The sequence below is a fragment of the Halichoerus grypus genome, chromosome 14 (genome assembly GCF_964656455.1).
Source record: "Halichoerus grypus chromosome 14, mHalGry1.hap1.1, whole genome shotgun sequence".
NCBI lineage: Eukaryota > Metazoa > Chordata > Mammalia > Carnivora > Phocidae > Halichoerus > Halichoerus grypus.
Genome location: NC_135725.1, coordinates 92622797 through 92640534, shown reverse-complemented (window position 1 = coordinate 92640534; position 17738 = coordinate 92622797). Strand labels below are relative to the sequence as shown.

Genomic DNA, 17738 nt, shown 5'->3' with positions numbered 1-17738 from the left:
TCTGGGTGGACCCCGACCTTTGGGGCGGGTCCAGCCCCGCTCCCCATGTCCTGCCCCAGGAGGAGCTCCCGGGGCTCTCGACCTCACCCAGCCACACCTTCTCAGACCCCAAAGCCCCGTGTGATGGTGGCAAGGCCGCTGCACTGAGGGCTGGGGGCCCCAAACACACAGTGTGGGCAGTAGCCCCTCTCTCCTGCGGCCTCTCGTCATCTCACTCCACGGGCACTGACCCTGACTGGCAGGCTGGAGGGCCGTGCCGGGGCCAAACGGGGTTGGCAGAGGCCCTCCCAGGCTCGTGGGAAAGATGGGTGCACAGCGACATCTGGGGCTAAGAATACCCAGCACGGCGCCCACGCCCCTCAAAGGCTGGGAAGGTGCTCATTAAGCCCTCAGAGGAAACTGTTTTTAGACTAATTCCCAGAGATTTGGACGCAGGTGTTCTGCATGGGGGGAAGGGGGATTCTAGGCTGACCTCTGAACCTGGGCTCGGCTGGGCCTCCCAAACCCTGGCCGGCTTCCACAGGGGGACACCTGCCAGGAGCCGGAGGCCCCCATCGCTCTGCCCCACCGGTCTGAAGCGGACCCCCAGCCCATCCCCCCCAGCTCCCCGGCCGTCCATCCACCTCTGAATGCCGTGTACCCGGACAGGGCTGCGGCCGGGCCCGCGTCTGTGCTACAGAGCCCCATCGGCGAGGCCTCCGGTCCAGTGTCTCCGTGGCCTGGGCCTTGCCGAGGCCGGACGCAGCTGGTGGCACGCTGTCTCTGCACCGAATGCCCTGCGCTCAGGCCCGGGGGGTGGGGGGCCCGGCCCGGCCCAGGGCTGCTGCACAGGATGGCACCCGAGAAGTCGCCTACCGTGCGAGGCACCTGCACCCGGACGTCCGCGCTGTCCAGCGGGGAGTGGCTGCCCTCTCGGGGCCTCTCGGCAGCCTCCAGCCCCTCCTGGTACTTCCTGCTCCTCATGGGGAGAGGGAGCACGTCCCTGCCCGGCCCCCGCCACTCCCCCACCTGGTGGCTGTCTCCATTCTGCTCCTGGGGAGGGGAGGAAGGCCAGGCATGGGCGTGGCTGTCAGCTCCCCGGCGCAGGACCCTAAGGGGGGCTGGCGGATGCAGGGCCCTGTCGACAGACACACACCTCGGCACTCGGGTCGGGGCAGGAGGAGGTGAGGGCCTGGGGGAGGAGAGGCAGGGCAGGGTGCTGGAGGGGCTGGGGGCTAGACGGCTGGCCCCACGCTGAGCAACAAGTGACCACGGCAGCCCCGAGCCTTGTTCCCCAACAGAACCCCCGACCGAACCCAGCCCCACTGGAGGACCCAGAGGCTCAGAGAGGTTAGCTCACTCCCCCAGGGCTACACAGCTCCCACCTCTGGTAGGTCGAGAGTGGGCCCGGAGCCCTACCCTGCCCAGCTTCCAGTCGGCTGGGGGTTTGCCGAGGCCTAGCTGCTCCCCCGGGGCAGAGTCTGAGTGCGCAGGGAGCAGACAGGACACTGGGGACTGTGGCTGGGTAGGGCTTGGGGGTTCTGCGCTGTGTAAGGACACAGCCGGTGGGACCCTGGGATGAAGTGGGAGGGGACAGGGCCTTGTGGGGGCCTCTCTGGGGGCCGATGGCTGGTCCAGCGTCTCAGGCTGCAGAGGGCACGTTGGTCTCCCGTGGCGGGGATGGGTACAGACAAGAGCTGGGGTGGGTGGGGGCAGCTCGGCCAGCGCTGCGCCCGCCTCAGGAACCCGCTGCCGCGCTCCGCTTCTAACGGCAGGTGGCTGCCCCTCCGGCCCCAGGGGCCCCAGCTGCCCGCCCTGAGCCCCACTCACCCGCTCCAGGGGGAGCCTCAGCAGGCCCCAGGTCTCTGCACTCAGCCTCTGTGTCCTCTTGGGCCTGGCACCTGGAAGACAGCAGGCCCGGTCAGCCTGGCACTGACCCCTGGCCGAGTGGTGGGCTGGCCCAGGCCAGGGCTCTCTGGGAAGGGTCGGGCTGTCAGCCTGCACTCCGGGGGCTGGCAGGGGAACTTCCCATCTCACGGTCCCCGATGGAGGCGGACGCAGCGTCCGCATGGCCTTGTACCCCCTGACCGGACAAGCAGTCAGGCGTGGAGATGGGGCAGACCCTCTAGGGCCTGGGCGGGGTCTGGCCTTGGTACTCCCCACAGGCCCAGTGTCTGAGCTCCCGCCCGTGCCTGGGGCCTCCCCGCCGGCCTCCGTGCAGTCCTCTCCTGGAATGCCCTTCCCACCTCCGTGCAGATGGGGCCTCAGACCCTGATCCGCGGCACTCCGTTCACCCCTCAACCAACACGCACGTGGACAGCCCCGTCCCCCCACTGCCGAGCGCCCCTCCAGCGGCACACCCACTGGGGGCACCAGGGGCCCTTGCGCAAGGGTGGGGCTGTGCCAGGTGAGGAAGCGCAGCAGGTAGAGCGAGCGAGGCCTCTGGTGTGCGCGGATGCTCCGGGGGTCCTGTCCTGGCAGCCCCGGACCCTGGACCCACTACCCTCCCTCAAGCTCAGTGACTGGTCAGACCGGGCCGCGGGCCTGTCGCCGGCAATGCAGAGGGAACGCGTGGGAAGCATCTTACAGGGCCTGACGTGTTGGGGGCTGCATGGCGAGGAACGCTGGCCCCCCGTGGCCACCCCAGCACGGCGCTGGGCTCCACGTGTGACACCCATGGCAGAGAGCGGCAGCGAGCCCTCAGCACGGCACCCCGACCCCAGCCTGGGCCCACACCCGCTGCCCGAGACACGGCCCCCAGAGGGAGAGGGGCCGGTTCAGGGCGTCATTCAGACCAGCGCAAACCAAATGCCTAGGGCTTCCTACGAGCGGGGCAGGTGTCCAGCCCTTCTCCCTGTCCTGGCTTCCGGGTTCTGAGGAAGCCACACCCTGTTCCCCACTCTCTAGAGGCCTTGGGTGGAAAAGCGGTGATCCTCGGAGGAGGGCATCGGTGGCGGCTGTCCCGGGAGCTCAGGGAGGGGACGGCTGCAGCAGCCTGACCAGGAGACGGCGGCCAGTGGCTCCCTGGGCCCAGGATCTGGGGCTGTCGCCGCCCCTCCCCCATCCCTTCGGCTGCTGTGGTCAGTGCCAAGCCTGCCCCTGCCCCCTGCACACAGCCTCTGGCCAGCAGGCATTGCCCAGGTGCCAAGCCAGGGAGTACCGTCTCTGGGCACGCAGCCTGGCCCCGTGTTGTGCGGCCGAACGAGCTGGAGCAGGCCCAGAGCGGGGGGTCCCCTCTGCTTGTTTCCTCATAAGGGCACCCACCGGAACACCATCTATCCACCCCGGACTGGACAGGGCGGACCGCCCACCCCAGCAGATGGGCAGCTCTGAAGGGACAGTAGGATCCGTCCCACACCGACTGGTGCCTGGGGGCGGCGCCCGGCTGTGGCGGTGACGGAGGAGCACCTCAGTTCCGGGACAGCCGAGTGGCCCTGTCAGGACGGGCAGGCCGCTGTGCGTGGCCCCTTACTCACCACAGCCAGCAACAAGCCGGTTCCATCTCCTGCCAAGGGCCGGCTGATGGCCCCTTCCTTGGCTGCTCCCTGATAGCCGGGGGCCTGATTCGATGTCCCCAGCTTATCTGCTGGGCCCCGCCTGGCTGGACAGTCAGGCCCCGGCCGCGGTGGAGGCTGAAATGCCCCTCTGAGACCCAGCTTGTGTCCGGCTCCAGGGCGGGTCCCCTCATGGCCCTCTGAGCCTGGCTAAAGGCACCCTCTGTCTGGAGCGTGGGCTGCCCTCACTGGGGCATTCAGCCCAGAGCAACGCTGGCGCACCGCCCGTCCTTCCCACCCCCGAGGGCAAGGTCTGGAAACTTCCCTGAGCACCACCCCACTCCTGCCCGAGTCTGACCAGCACCCTCGTCATCATTTCTGCCCTATCAGGCTCGCGATGTGCCCCTCCCATGTGCAGCTTGTCCCACTTAGGCGGGCAACCCCGCTTTCTAACTGCTTGGCTGTGTCCCCCAGCTTCCTGCCTTCAATCTCTTCCCAAATCCCAGCAGCTCCACCTTCAAAACAGACCCAGAATCTGACCCCTCCTCATCTTGCTGCTCTCTTTGCCCCCTGTCCGTGCTGGGGCGGGCCAGAAAGATGCCCGCAGGGCCTGAGTTAGATCTTCCTCTGTCCACCCTGCAGGGGCCCCTTGGCATGGGAGGGGCTTACACAGGACAGGAGCCCCCCCCCATTGCTCCTCCCAGCCAGGCTTACCTAGGCCCCAGGACCTTTGCACGGCTGTCCTCCATTTAAGTTCAGGCTCACTCCCTCCTCCCCTTCCAAGTCTTTGCTCAGATGTCACTGCTATGGACCAAATGTTTGTGTCCCCCACATTCCACGTTGAAGACCCAAACCGCAACGTGATGACATTAGGAAGCGGGGCCTTGAGAGGTGATCAGGGTTGAGCCGAGGTCATGAGGGTGGCCCCTGTGTTGGGGTGGGTGCCCCTATAAGAAAACACCACAGAGCTTCCTCCAACCCCAGACCCCACCCCGCTGGCTCCCCGCTCTCACACCTCCAGCCTCCAGAAGCATCGGAAGTAAATATCCGTATTTTTAAGCCGCCTGTTCTGCGGTGTTCCGTTCCGCAGCCCGAGCTGACGGAGACGGCGGCCCCACATGGCCCACGCACACTCACACCCAGCCTCACGGCTGTTCCTTCTTCCCAAACACCTGTAGCGTGTTATCTGTTCACTACTGTTTGCCACACACTCGTCGCCTCTGGCCGCCTGGGCCGGTCTCACCCCCTGATGATGAGCAGGCAGTTTCCTGTTCATTACGCGGGGCCCTGTCTGTGGCTCTCCAGGCACCGTCATGCCCGCTGCCCTCCCAAGACTCTGGGTTCCGGGGCTCAAGAAAAGAGACCGCCAGCCACAGTCACAGGGCCTGGAGGGGCAGAGCCCGGGTCAGGACATGAGAGGTCAGGCCCACTTGGCAAGCTCCGGCAGGTCGAGCCAGGAGCAGCCAGAGAAGGGACAGACATGAGGACAGCTAGGACCCCCGGCGGCCTGTCTTCAGCTGTGTGTCACAGGGCCTGGCCTGCAAGCGGGCCGCAGGCCGCGTGCTGAGTGCGCAGAGGGACAGGGAGGCGTCCACATCTTCAGCCCTCCCCAGGGAGTGCCCTCATCCCTGCCAGGCACTATCCTCAGGACAACCAGTGGGCCCAGTTCCCAGGACAGGACCATGGGGCACAGCTGGGTCAAATCACCGGGTCAGCTAGCCAGGATTGGGCGGAGCCAGAGCTAGAGCCTGCAGCCGAAATTGTGGCTCAGACATTCACTGTACATCCCAACCCGCCATGGTGGCCAAGCACAGTGTCCATGGACGGCCCATACCCTGTGGGACAGAAGAGAGCCAGGCCCAGCTCCCCAGGGCTCAGGGCTGGCTCCAGCCTCTTATGAACTGATCATGCTTCCGCGTCCCGGGTGGGTGCAGTGGGATCTCCATCTGACAAACCCATCCACCCTGGGCCCTCACCAGAGAGGGCAGGGGCATGGCACAGCAGGAGACCTCAGGGGACTGACCCAGACCCAGGCAGCAGCGGCGGGAGGGGCCCACGTCCACCCAGACTCGTTCTGGGGTCTCTGTTGGGATGGGGGCTGCAAGGCTGGTGAGGTTAACCCACAAACTGAGCCACAGCCAGCGCCAGGCTCTGGGTCCTCCAGCTGCATAAAGGGCTCTTGTTTTTATCAGGACAGGGAAGAAAAGCCCCTGGGTCCTGGCCTCTGGCTAGCCAGCTACGCCCCGCCCACCGCGGCCCCGCCCGGGTGCTCCCCTGGCCCCCTTCAGCGCCCCCCACAAACTGACAGGCTGTACACACACAAGTGCCCCATCCCTACCCCAAAGGGTCAGTTCTGGAATCCGGGCCAGGCCACCACCCATGCTCCGTGCGCATGCACAGAACCTGCCCCTGCAGGAGCCCTGTGGTGCCCCCGCCACAAGGCCCTGCCCCTGCCAGGCTCACCTGAGCGGGGGTCTCCTCCAGGGCTGCCCAGACTCAGGGAGCCCGCCCGCCCGCAGCAGCAGCACTGCAGGGCCTCAAGGCCCCCAGCGCGGCCCAGGGCCCGCACACCTGCCTCCATGGCCTGAGCGGGCCGCTCTGGAGAATGGCCCGTGCAGCGGCGGCAGCCTGGCGGGGAGGGGGCTTCCGGGGGCCCTGGCTGGGAAAGGTCTGGGCACGGGGCAGGGCAGCAGAGCCGGCCTGGGGAGGACAGAAGCTGCCTTGTTCCCAGCACAGCCCAGCCGTTCACCCGTGACGTGCCCCGCCTTTCCCCAGCTCAGAAAAGGGAAAATGGCAGGAGAACCTGGGGCTGGCTGCGCCCCCGGGGGAGCCTTTCCAGAAGCCCGGCCCAGCCTTGCCCCCACTCGCTGCTGGCTTCCTCAGAGGGGGCCTCGCAGGGCCAGGGGCTCCAAGCAGAGCTGCCCACCCTCAGAAAAACCCCACCCAAAGGGTCGGCACCGTCTGATACATCTTGGGGCAGGGTGGGGGGGCGAAGGGGGAGCCCTCCTCCACCCCACCCCCTTCAGCCACAGCACCCCAAAATAGGGTGACTGGGGGTCCCAGAGGGCTTTGCACCTTCACTCCTGTCCTCACCCCGAGTGGGAGCGACACGTGCCCCCCATTTCCCGGGATAGGCCAAGCTTAGAAACCCCCAGCATTAGGCAGGGAAACCCTGCAGCCCCTCCACCACAACCTGGAGCCTCTTCCCCGGCCTCCTCCTCAGCAGGCCTGAAGCTCTGGAGGCTGGGGCAGGGCAGGCACCCCCGGGAACACAGCCACGAGGGGATTGGGGCGACTCCCCCAAAACTCAAGAACCACAGGTTGGGGTCCGTGCAGGCGGGGAGGGGGCAGCTAGCTCCCTGCTCGGAGCCTGCCCCACACCCATCTACAGCCACCTGGGAAGCCAGCTCAGGGTGGCCCCCCTCCCTGGACCCCATACTTCTTATCCATTGGCTTTGCAAGCAACATTCTGTGCCCGCGTGCCCGTGTGCCCAACAATGTGGACCCGTCTGGGGCGACCGGCAGCCCGCGAATGAGGTCATTAGAGCTGCCTTGGCTCATCCCGGGCCTCACACTCGTGAGGCGTTCCCCAAACTCCAGCACCCCTGCTTAGCACCCCGGGCACGGCTCTCCGCCTCTTGGCTGATGCGGCCTCCCCCTCCGGTCCCCCGGCCCAGCCCTCAGCCCAGAGCATGTGGAGCACCGAGACGGGAGCAGTGAGCGCCCTGTCCTCGTCCTCCTTGTTGGCCATGGTGTCACCAGGTGATAAACCAGCGGGGCTCAGGGTGACGACAGGCCCTCACTGCCCCAGAGACCGGGAAGCACAGACCTGAAGGCCTCACGTTCAGGCCACGCCTTTGTCCACACCGTCTCTGCCCCTGAACGCTTTTCTCCCCATGCTTTCCAATCTCCTGACTCCTGACTTGACCCCGGGGAAACAGGGCCCCTCCATCGGTGCCCTGAGCACCCTGGACACCCGGTCACCTCCCACCCCCACTGGGCGCTCCGGAGCAGGGCCGAGCAGCGGTGCCGAGGCAGACACCCCCAGGGACGGACCACCCTTACTGGGCAGCTCTGTCCGACATTCTCCTGCTTGGGGGCAGAGTCCACCTCCCGGTGAACTGCACCCAGAAGCCCAAGCACGAGCCTGCACCCCATGCACCCCAGGCGGCCCTCCTGCCACACCCCTGCCCACCCAGCCCGAGAGCTCACCTTGGGCCTCGTAACCAGCCAGGTCCGGCTTCTCTGTGGCCGCGGGGCTGGTCAGCCGGCCCAGCACCAGCTGCAGCTGCGCCACGTTCATGCGGGCCGTGAGCTCCCCATTGCGGTCCCCGATCTACAGCCAAGCAGGGCCAGGTTAGTGGGCAGGTGGGCTGGGAGGCTCCAGCAGACTGGTCCTGAGCCCTGGGCCTCCAAGGGAACCGGGCCTCACTGTGCCTCAGGGATGGAGTCTGGGTGTTTGTCCCTGGGTAAGGGTGGCCACATGGGCCCCAGGTAGCCCCCCTCACACCCCAGGAATGCCCGGGGCCTCAGGCAGCCAGCCCTGTGCCACTCCCAAAGGCAGGTGGCCTGCCCCAGACTCCACCTTTCTCAGTCCCTGGAGCCTCCCATGCACCCCTCCGGCCCCGTCCAGGCCCCCAGCTCAGAGCAGCGGCTCAACAGGAGGACCCTGCTGCAGAGGAGTGAGGGCACCGCCCAAGAACAAGCCGAATAGTGGGAGGCCACGGCCCAACCTCGAATGGAGCCCTGGGGCCCCTGGCGTGCCCCCACCTCTGCTCAGGGGGCTGTGGGGGCCGGCCCGGCTGGGGGGCTCTCCTGACACAAGCCTCCCTGTTGCCCCACCACCTGGGCTCCTATGGGTCTTGCCCACAACAGGCACGGGGCTATGGTGGGTCTGGGAGGGTACTGGGCGTCTGCTGGGGGGACGTGACATCAGTGGGGCCAAGGAGGATGGGACTGAGGTCAGAAGGGGGCAGGCTAGGAACTGGGAAGCTGGAGGCCACCCGGGACAACCTGACCATGGTAGGAGGGTCCTGGGTGGACCGACCCTCGAAGACCCTATCATCCCCAGGAAGGTGTCCAGCTGGGGGGTCCCAGGGGGAGAGCCCAGGGGCAGCCATGCCTTTGTGCTCCTGGGCTGCCTGTGGCGGGTCATTTCCACCTTGGCCTGGCCTGGTTCCATCGGGGACACAGGACCTGGTCGTGGGCCCGCGCACAGGGAACGCTGACGCTTTACGGGTGGAAAACAGGCCCCTGCTCCCCTCCCCTCACCCCCTGGCTCCAGCAGATAAGCCGCCACCGGGCCTCTGAAGGCACACCCAGCGCACACAGCCTAGAAGGGATGGAGGAGCATCCAGGGAGGAGCCAGAGGGCACCGAGCCACCTGGCCTGGTCTCAGCTGGGCTGGGCAGTGCCTGGGGACTGGCCGCAGGGCAGGCCGGGCTCACCTCCTGGGAGATCTCCAGGTGCTTCTTGGCGAAAGTCAGGGCCTGTGCCGGGCTCCCCATGGACACGTAGGCGTTCCCCAAACTCCAGCACGCCCGGCCCTCGCCCACTCTGCCAGGGCGGGAAACTGGGTTCACATGTGCAGCCCGCGGCCCGCCAGCCTGCCCACCAGCCTCCAGGTGGTCGGGCCCATCCTGACAGGAGCGCGGTGGGCGGGCCTGGAGTTCCTGGCGGGGCCTCGCTCGCCCCCTACCGGCCGTGAGGCTCCCCCCTCCCCTGCCCCCGTGGCTCCCTCCACCCTTGGGGTCAGGTCATAATGACCCTCGGGTCATTAATCTTTTAATTAAGGTGAAAAAATCACAAAATGTAAATGTAAATGTAACCACTCAAGTGCAGGCCCAGGGGCTCGGCGCACTCAATGATCCACGGCCGTCACCATCTGGTTCCAAAGCGTCGTCACCCACGAGAGCAAAAGGGCTGGCCACTTCGAGCCTCCCGACAGGGCGGCCCTCTCCGCCCCGCACCCCGTGAGAGGTGCACGGCCCGCGGCTCCGAGGGCCCTGCCCCGGCCGCTGCCCACCCCACACCTCTGTGTGTGGCCATGTGTTGGGGAGACACAGGGCTGCTCAAGGGGCCACGGACCGGGTGACGTGGGCCCGACCCCCAGCCAGCCCGCCCCAGGGTCGTCACAAGCGGCCGGCCCAGCGCCCACCCGGTCTCTCCTGGTCCCACTTAGTGGACAGTGCGGCCCCGCAGCGGAGGGAGGCTGAGGCCAGGCGGGCCGCCCTGCACAGAGGCGCTCGGTGGTCAGCGGCAGGGCGGGGCCTTGCTCAGGCCACAAGGACCGTCTGGAGCCCCCGGGGCCAGGCCTGGCCCCCCGTGTCCCCATGTCCCCGCCGCGCACCTGTCGGCCAGCTCCTGGGCAATGAGCAGGTGGCGCAGGTGGTACTCGGCCGCGCGCTCATAGTCCTGCAGCAGCGTGTACGTGTTACCCAGGCTGTAGCAGGCCTGGGCCTCCACCGCCTGGTCCTTGAGCTGCCGGGACAGCTGCAGTGTCTTCCTGCGGAGAGGGCAGAGGGTCAGCCCCAAGGAGGAGGGTTTCCAGCACCCCCTTTTCTGGGGGCCCACATCTGAGGGGTGGACAGTGGGCGATGGGGATGCAGTCCACCTGCTCAGTGACCTCAGCCCCAGGGTCCCACGGGCATCTCCACAGAGGACCGGGGGACAGCACACCCCAGCTCGGGGTCCTGACTCAGGATGTCAGGGCTCAGCACAGGACCCGGGGCTGGTGACCCAGTCTCTGCGACTCAGGCCAGGACGCAGACGGCTCACAGAGCATCCCAGCACAAGCCAGGGACGCCCAGGAGCCCACGTGGTCTTTACCCTCTGAGTCCGTACAAGAGCGATTATACCGGCATCCCAGAGCCATCGTGGAGAGCAAAGACAGCCCTGGGGTTCCCCCAACAGCTGGCCCTGGGAGGCCCTCGGCCAAGGCCGCTGTGTCCCCGGCACAGGGCGGCTTCTGCCGGCACTTACCGAGTGAAGGGCATGGTAGTTCTTCTTGTCCCTGGCAGCCCCAGGACATGGGCTTTGTCAGTCTGCCCTTCTGGGGTGGCCCAGAACCCCCCCCACCTGGCCCCTGGGGAGGCTGGGAGGTCAGGCTCACCTCCGACCTTAGGCTGGTGCCCAGGTGGCCCCCCTCCCCCGGGCTGGGCTGGGCTGGGCGGGTGGGGGCGGGCGGGCAGGCCTGCCTACTTGTAGTACTCGGCGGCCACGTCAAAGCGCCCCAGGAAGATGTGGGCGTTCCCCAGGTTGCTGTAGGCCCTCCTCTCGGCCGCCTTGTCTCCAAATTCCTTAGCAATGGCCAGGCGCTGAGGACACAGACCGGAGGCCTGGTGGTCACAGAGCAGCCCCGGGAACCCAGGCGGATGGCAGACGCAGCCTCCCCGCCCAGGGCGGCCAGCCCAATGTCTGCATGCGCGGAGAGGGCAGCCCGGGACCCCGCACCAAGCGCAGACCAAGCAAGGCGGCTGGGGAGCCCCGCGGCGCACTCACCTCCTTGTGGAAGGCTGTGGCCTCCATGAAGCTCCCCAGCAGGTAGTGGGTGTTGCCCAGGTTGCCATAGGCCCTGCCCTGGGCCGCCCGGTCGCCCAGCTCCTTCACCAGGGACAGGTTCCTCCTGGGGGTCGCATCTGTCTGAGCCGTGTCCCTCTCAGTGCGCGGGAAGCAGGGGCCCCGTGACCCACCACCCACCCACCCAGGCTAGAGGGTGACGAGCCGGCGGCCTCCGCTCGGCTCCTCCCAGAAGCGTGCCCCAGCGGGTGCCGTGTGCGCTCCGAGGCTCATCAGGGGCTCGCCTGCCCCAGGAGGCTCCCACAAACAGACGCTCGGCCCGACGTCCGGGGCCTTCTTGCAGCCCAATGTTTTCTAGCGCCACGCCGGCTTCCCCACGCTGCTGTGGATGACTGATGTGTGGGGGACGCCGGGGGCTTGGTGGACCCCACCAGACGCTGAGGGCAGGTGCAGGTCGGGGGTGGGGAAGGAGAGCTGACCCGCTGTCGCCATACGGGGGGTCTGCGGAGAGCTGATGGGCCCAGATGTGGGCGCTCTGTGCCTGGGGCAGCTGCCCCACCCCGCGGCCGGCAGCAGGGGCTCAGGAAGCGCTACGGAAAGCGTGGACACACCGTGGCCCGCTGGCTCTCTGGCACCCCTGCCCGCCCCACTCACTCATAGAACTCGGAGGCTCTGCGCAGTGGCTCCCGGACGTCGGGCGGCAGGTGCCCGGGGTCCTGTGTGGCGGTCCACGACAGCTGCTTGCCCTTGGCGTGGTACACGTTGCCGATGTTGTACAGCGCCCTCGCCTCCCCGACCTGGGGGTGGCACCGAGGTTGGGGGACCCTCTGCAGACCTGGCCCCCGAGGAGCTCACTGGCCCTGGTCCCTGCGGCCCCCGAGGCAAGGACCCAGAGGGGGGAGCTCGCAGGTGACGGCCGCTCTCCGAGGACACCCCGAGTGACTGACTCAGCAGGGGAGGTGCGACCACGCCTGGCGCGGGCACCCTCTCGTCTCTGCCGCCCGGGCGGGGAGGAAGGGGCTCCCAGCCGGGCCTGGCCCCCCTGAGCTGTGACTTGGGGCGAGTCATCCTGTCACGGGGGGAGGTCACAGAGCAGGACAGTCAAGTGTCCGCACAGGCCTGGGCCCACAGCTGCTCCATCCCTGGCTGCCACGCCACCCGGTGTCCCTCTGGAGCCCAGCGCGGGGCGGTCGGTAAGAGGAAGGGCTGACACGGAAGATGGGGGCTAGGGACTCTAGCTTGGGCAGCCGGGGCGGGCCATCCTCCCATCTTCCTCCCACGGGGGCAGCATGGGGCCACAGGTCGGGGGCACCCGCCCCCCAGGGAGCCGCTGACCGACCTTGTCCCCCTGCTCCTGGGCGATGTCCAGGTGCCGTTGGCAGCAGACGACAGCCTCGTCAAAGCGGCCCAGGACCTTGAGCGTGTTGCCCAGGTTCCCGCTGGCCTTGGCCTCCCCCATGCGGTCACCGATGGTCCTGGAGGGCAGGGAGCAGTGAGCGGGACGCTGCGCCCAGCAGGGAGCCCGGGCAAGGGTGGGGTTGGCCTGGCAGGACCAGCCCTGGGCTGACTGGGGCAAGGCTGGGCAGGGGTCCTGTGGCTGGTGGGCAGGGCCCCCTCAGGCAGCCCCCGGGGCAGGGAGCCCAGCTGGGGTCACTTCTCTGCGGGGCCCAGCCTGCAGCTCTCCGGGTTTGGGCAGGCGCCCGGATGGAGACAGGGAGAGCCGGGGAGAAGGGGGGACCCGGCCGTGTGAATAAGTTTCAACAAGTTGCCCAGGTGCTGAGGACACGGTCTGGGGCTCGCCGGCCGGGGAAGGGCCTGTGGGCACGGCTGGTGGGAGCCCCAAGAAGCTGCACTCCCTCTCAGGCAGGCCCACGCGCGCGGACACACTCGGGAGAGCGGGCCACAGCCACGCCCACACACAGGCAGCCAGACGGACCACAGCCCTTCTCCCAGGCCCGCGGCACCCGCTCGGGTCCCGTGGAGCTGAGCTCGCTGAGGCAGGGCGGCCACGCTCACCGGGCCAGCAGCAGGTCGTGTCGGTGGTACTCCAGCGCCCGGGCGTACTCCTTCAGGTAGAAGTAGGCATTGCCCAGTTGGCTGTAGATGGCACTCAGCGTCTTCAGGTCCTCGGTGCCCACCTGCACCGCGGCCTCAAAGAAGGCCGCGCCCGCCTTGAAGTCCCCGGCCTTGCAGAGACGCTCCCCCTCCAGGGCGAGCTCCAGGCACGAGGCCTCCATCCTGGGCGAGGGGAGAAAAGTCACAGCTTGCCCCTCATGCAGTCACGCAGGGACGCATGCTCCCCACCCCGTCGTCACGAGGCCCACGAGGCCCTGGGACGGCGGTGACCCACGCCACGCCTGCGCACACAGTGCCCAGACGCAGGTGCCGGGCCCGCTGGTGTGCCCATGCCAGCACCTGTGTGCTTCACCTATGCCCAAACCTCACCGCCCGCCCTGCGCTACCAGGGCTCAGGAGCCCCCGGCCAAGGTGTGAGCCTGTGACCACAGCAAGACCCTCAGGCCACGGTGGCCAAGCTCCAAACACAGCCTGCCGAGAAATCTCAGGCGCCTGGGTCAGGGCCACCCCTGGGCCCGGTGCCACGTCCTTCCTCCAGAGCAGCCGCGGGCCCTGAGCCTCACCAAGGACAACCGAGGCTCAGAGAGGTTCGGAGAGCTGGCCAAGGCCAGAGGGGCAGGACCTGACCCCTCCCTCATCCTAGAGTGCGCCCCCGCCCTCCAAGGTCTCCATGGGGGACTGCGGGCTCAGGCATCCTCTGTCCTCGCCTCCCATTCTTGGGGGAGGCATGGCTGCGTCCGAGCCAAGGGTCAGCCAGCCCTGAGAGCTGAGGAGCGCTCAGCTGGCCCCCTGACAAGCAGCAGCCCCCACCCCCATGGCACTACCGCGGGAGGACGAGACAGGACCACGTCCCAGGATGACCCCGACTCCCGGGAAACTGCTCCAGGTCCCCGGCCATGAACCCAGCCCAGCTCCAAGGGCCCAGGGCCCCACGTGACCACCAGTGCCCTCACCGGAGGCTCACCAGCCCCTCCTGCCCCGACCTTTGGGCCAGGGGCATCAAAGAAGCAGCCCCTTACCCTTGGGCCCTGCTTGCCCCCTGAGGTGGGGTCCGGGCCCCCCAGCTGCTAGCCTGGGCCTTGCTCACTGGCGACCCCAGGGTCCCTGGGCCTTGGACAAGCTGCCCCGAGCACATGGCTGTCAGGGGGGCCTCGTGTGTGGGGGTCATTCAATCAGGCTGGCCCTGGTTCTGGCCCTCCCTGCTGTGGGGTTCTGGGCAGGCCACATCACCACTCAGAGCCTCGGTCTTCTCCTCCGCCCTCTTCCAGCTGGTCCTACGGGTTCCAGGCTCAAGGCTGTTGCCCTGCCCTAGGGTGGGAGAGTGGGGTCCCAAGCTGGAGGGCACCCTGGCAGTTGACCCTACACGCAGCCCTGGAAAAGTGGGGGGCACGTTCTGCATGGCCGAGGGCCAACCCCGATTACTGGGGTCCACGGAAAGCCTACAGGAAAGTGAAAACGTCCACACCAAACGGCCCTCGTGCCCCAAGGCACCCACCCCTTGGGGTGAAGGGATCGGCAGTTACAGGGGGGAACGCACATCTCCCCTCAACAAACAAACATACAAACAAACAAACAAACCTGTCTACGGCAGGGCTTCTCAACCATTTAACCAAACACCCCCTTGATACAAACCACAGTGCCCTGCCCACTTCACCCCTGCATTGTCAAGAAAACGGGCACTTTAAGCCTTTCCAACACCACACACCAAACAGGCAGGGGTGCAGCCAGAGCCCCGAGACGCTGAGCCCAGCGCCCGACACCCCACGGGCTCAGAGCTCTCTGCTGGGGAAGCCCCCCACCTTGCCCAGCCTCGACTCCCCAGCATCGGGGTCGCTCCTCCAGGGAGGGGTGGGCTCTGGGACCCGGCACCGGCCTGCCTGCCTGCTCCAGAATTGAGCAGAGCTCGGGGGGCCTCTCCGAGAGCCGGGGGCCAGAGCCTCGGGCCTCCTGCCCACCACCCTCTGGGAAGGGCCATCCAGATGCCACGCTGCGGGAGCGCCCCAGCAGCCCACCCCCGTGGTCACTGCCACGCATGGGCCTCCTTAATCAAGGCCTGCTTGTCCTTGCCCAGCTGGGCGCTGACGCGGGGGACCGACCTCTCCTCCCAGGTGACTTGGCAGGACCGGGGGCTGGGGTCTGTGATGCTGCCGCATCCGGAGCCGAGCTCGCCCTGCTGGCTCTGACAGGTTCGACTGGGGAGCGGCCGCCTCCGACCCCGTGTTCCCGCCGAGACCCCACGGCGAAGGAGGATTCTGGTGTGGGAAGGGGCTGGGGGGTCCACTGAGGGGGTGTCCGGCGCAGCCATGCTGAGTCACAGACGGGCGGGTCTAACCCAGGCCCCAGGAACGTGAGGACACCCCCTGGAGAGGCCGCAGGCAGGGTGTCCGGCCCGGGAGCCCCACCCCTCTACTGAACCCGAGAGCCTCCCACGCACCTTGACCTCCAGCCCCCCGCCCCGGTCAGCTCCCAGCTGCCCGGGTGCCCACCGCACCTCTTCCTCTGCAGGTTACGCATCTTCTGCACGTAGAGCCACAGCTCCAGGCCCACGGGCAGCAGCAGGGGGCGGGGCCGGGGCGCGCCGTACACCACCTTGCACACGGCCTTCTCCGCCAAGCTCAGGGCCACAGGCTGGCCCTCTGTGGAGGCGGCCGGCATGGCGGGGCTCCAGGCCTCCCTCCTGGCCCGCCAACACCCGCCCCGCCTTGGCTGCTGGTCCCGGGGAGGCACCGGCCTCGTGGTTCCCCTGCCTCTGCCCACCCCAGCGTGGTGGGCCAAAGGCTCTGGTGTCCTAGGCTCCAAGAGACGCCAGGTCCTTGGGCAGGCTGTGCAGGGCCTCCCGGGGACTGAGGTGGATCAAGGGATCAGGGCAGCTCAGAGCCGGGGATCAGCATCGTCAGCAGGGAGGGCAGGGCCTGGGGGGGGTCGGGGTGGGGGAGACTCTCTCTGCCAGGCCACTTGCCCAGCTCAGCAACGGGCACTGGGTGGCAGAGGGCCCCAAGGCTGTGCAGCTCTGGACCTGGGAAGAGGAAGGGGGTGCAGTTCTGGGGTTCCCTCTGACCCCGGACCTACCTGGAGTTGGAGCAGATGGAGGAACCCGAGAACAAGAGGGAGGATGGGAGGCCCAGGGCAAAGGCCATCCCAGATACAGGATCTCAGGCCAGCATCAGCCCTGGAGGCCCTGCCCACGCTGGGGGCAGGGGTCTGGCAGGGCTGAGTCTCGGGAGGGGCCAGGCAGGTGAGGACAGAGGTGGGGGGATCTGGTCCCAGGCTGCCTGCTCTCCAGAGTGTCCAGACCGAGTACTTTCCTCCCTGCCCAGAGGCTTCGGCCAATGCCCCCTGTCTTACCCCTCAGGACAGCTCAGCTGAGAGGTATAGGGCGGGCCTGGGTCACCTCCTTATTATCTGGCTCCTATTAACAAACTGGACCCCCAAACCCTGCACCCTCAGATCAACCCCAGGCCCCTGCTCTGCCTCCCAGGGCCCGCCTGAAGGGCAGGTTACCCTCTCTTGTCTTTCCTGAGACGTACCCAGCCTGGCCAGGCCCACTTCCCTGCTCAGTGAAGAAGATTCTGGAGCTTCTGTCCCCTGACAGCAGCTCTGCAGACCTGTCACCTGGCATGCGCCCACGTACACCAGGGATGGACCGGTCTGCAGCCGCCCTGGGCTACCAACTCCAGGGCCAGTTTGTGGAGCTGGCCTTCCTGCCCACTAGCCACACATCCGCCCAGCAGGGCTGCCTGGGGCCTATCCACCCCATGGGCCACAAGAGCTCCACTCTCAGGGCACAAGACCCCCTGGAGCTCTGGGCTGGGCTGGCCAGAGTTCGCAGGGCCCCCAGGGCTGTGGTCTCAGCTCCCTGGCAGCCTCACCACCCTTACCCTGGGAGGGTTAGCCTCCCCACCTGGGATTTGTCATCCAGGCTAAATGGATGCTTCATTGTCGACCTATAGTCCTCCACCTTCCTAGGAGAGCTCAGACCCCACACCTCCGGGTCGGGTCTGTGGAGGCCTGGCCCCACCCAGTGGGGCCACATCCCCCCGCACGGATCCACCCCGATGCTGGGACTGCACAGAGTACCCTTCCTCACAAGGGCCCACCAGGCCAGCTTTCCCAGTGGCCAGACCACAGTGGCCAGGAGACAGGATACTGTCTGCCAAGCTCCTGCCGTCCACCCACAGGCTTACTGGTTAATAAAATGGTTATCGACTCCCCAGTGGCCAACCTCACTATTCTGGCCACCACATCGTGCCCACACCCTTCCAGCCTGGCCTTGGCATCCAACACAGTATCCCAGGAGAAGCCAACAGCCCAGCCTCACTTGGACCAAACTGCCCTGCTCCCCATCAGGCTCCTGCCCTCATCCATCTGCCCTACCAGCCTCTGTGGAGTCCTCCAGTGCTGACCACTTCGGCTGGTCTCCAAGCCAGGCCCCTAGCTCCCACCCCACATGGTTAACCGGGGGATGTGTCCCCCTTCGCCCCATTCTCTGTTAAATGCAGTCACTGTCCTCCCTCTCCAGGGATGTCACCCCCAGTCTGGGCCACCGAGCAGATGCTCCAGGACCCCTGCTCACCCCCATCCCGCTGCCCCCTAAGCAGAGCCATCCTGACTCCCTTCCACAGGAGATTTCAGGACAGCATAGGGCAGGGAGCATGGTGGGAACAGGAATCG

General features: G+C 67.3%; 1 protein-coding gene across 3 annotated transcripts in view; it reads right to left on the bottom strand.

Annotated features, from left to right (window-relative positions):
• Window positions 1–17738, bottom strand: part of GPSM1 (G protein signaling modulator 1) — a 28725-nt gene that overhangs the window by 6892 nt on the left and 4095 nt on the right. For 2 of the 3 annotated variants that reach the window (XM_078062017.1, XM_078062016.1), the window contains exons 2-11: window positions 13008–13229; window positions 12331–12466; window positions 11646–11788; window positions 10974–11097; window positions 10674–10789; window positions 9823–9978; window positions 8921–9029; window positions 7686–7809; window positions 1810–1880; window positions 856–1032 (exon numbers count right to left, since the gene is read on the bottom strand). In XM_078062017.1, coding sequence (XP_077918143.1) covers window positions 856–1032; window positions 1810–1880; window positions 7686–7809; window positions 8921–9029; window positions 9823–9978; window positions 10674–10789; window positions 10974–11097; window positions 11646–11788; window positions 12331–12466; window positions 13008–13228 — 1377 coding nt within the window. In that variant the 5' untranslated portion in view covers window position 13229. The remainder of the gene's footprint in view (window positions 1–855; window positions 1033–1809; window positions 1881–7685; window positions 7810–8920; window positions 9030–9822; window positions 9979–10673; window positions 10790–10973; window positions 11098–11645; window positions 11789–12330; window positions 12467–13007; window positions 13230–17738) is intronic. The other variant, XM_078062018.1, reaches the window with a different exon arrangement.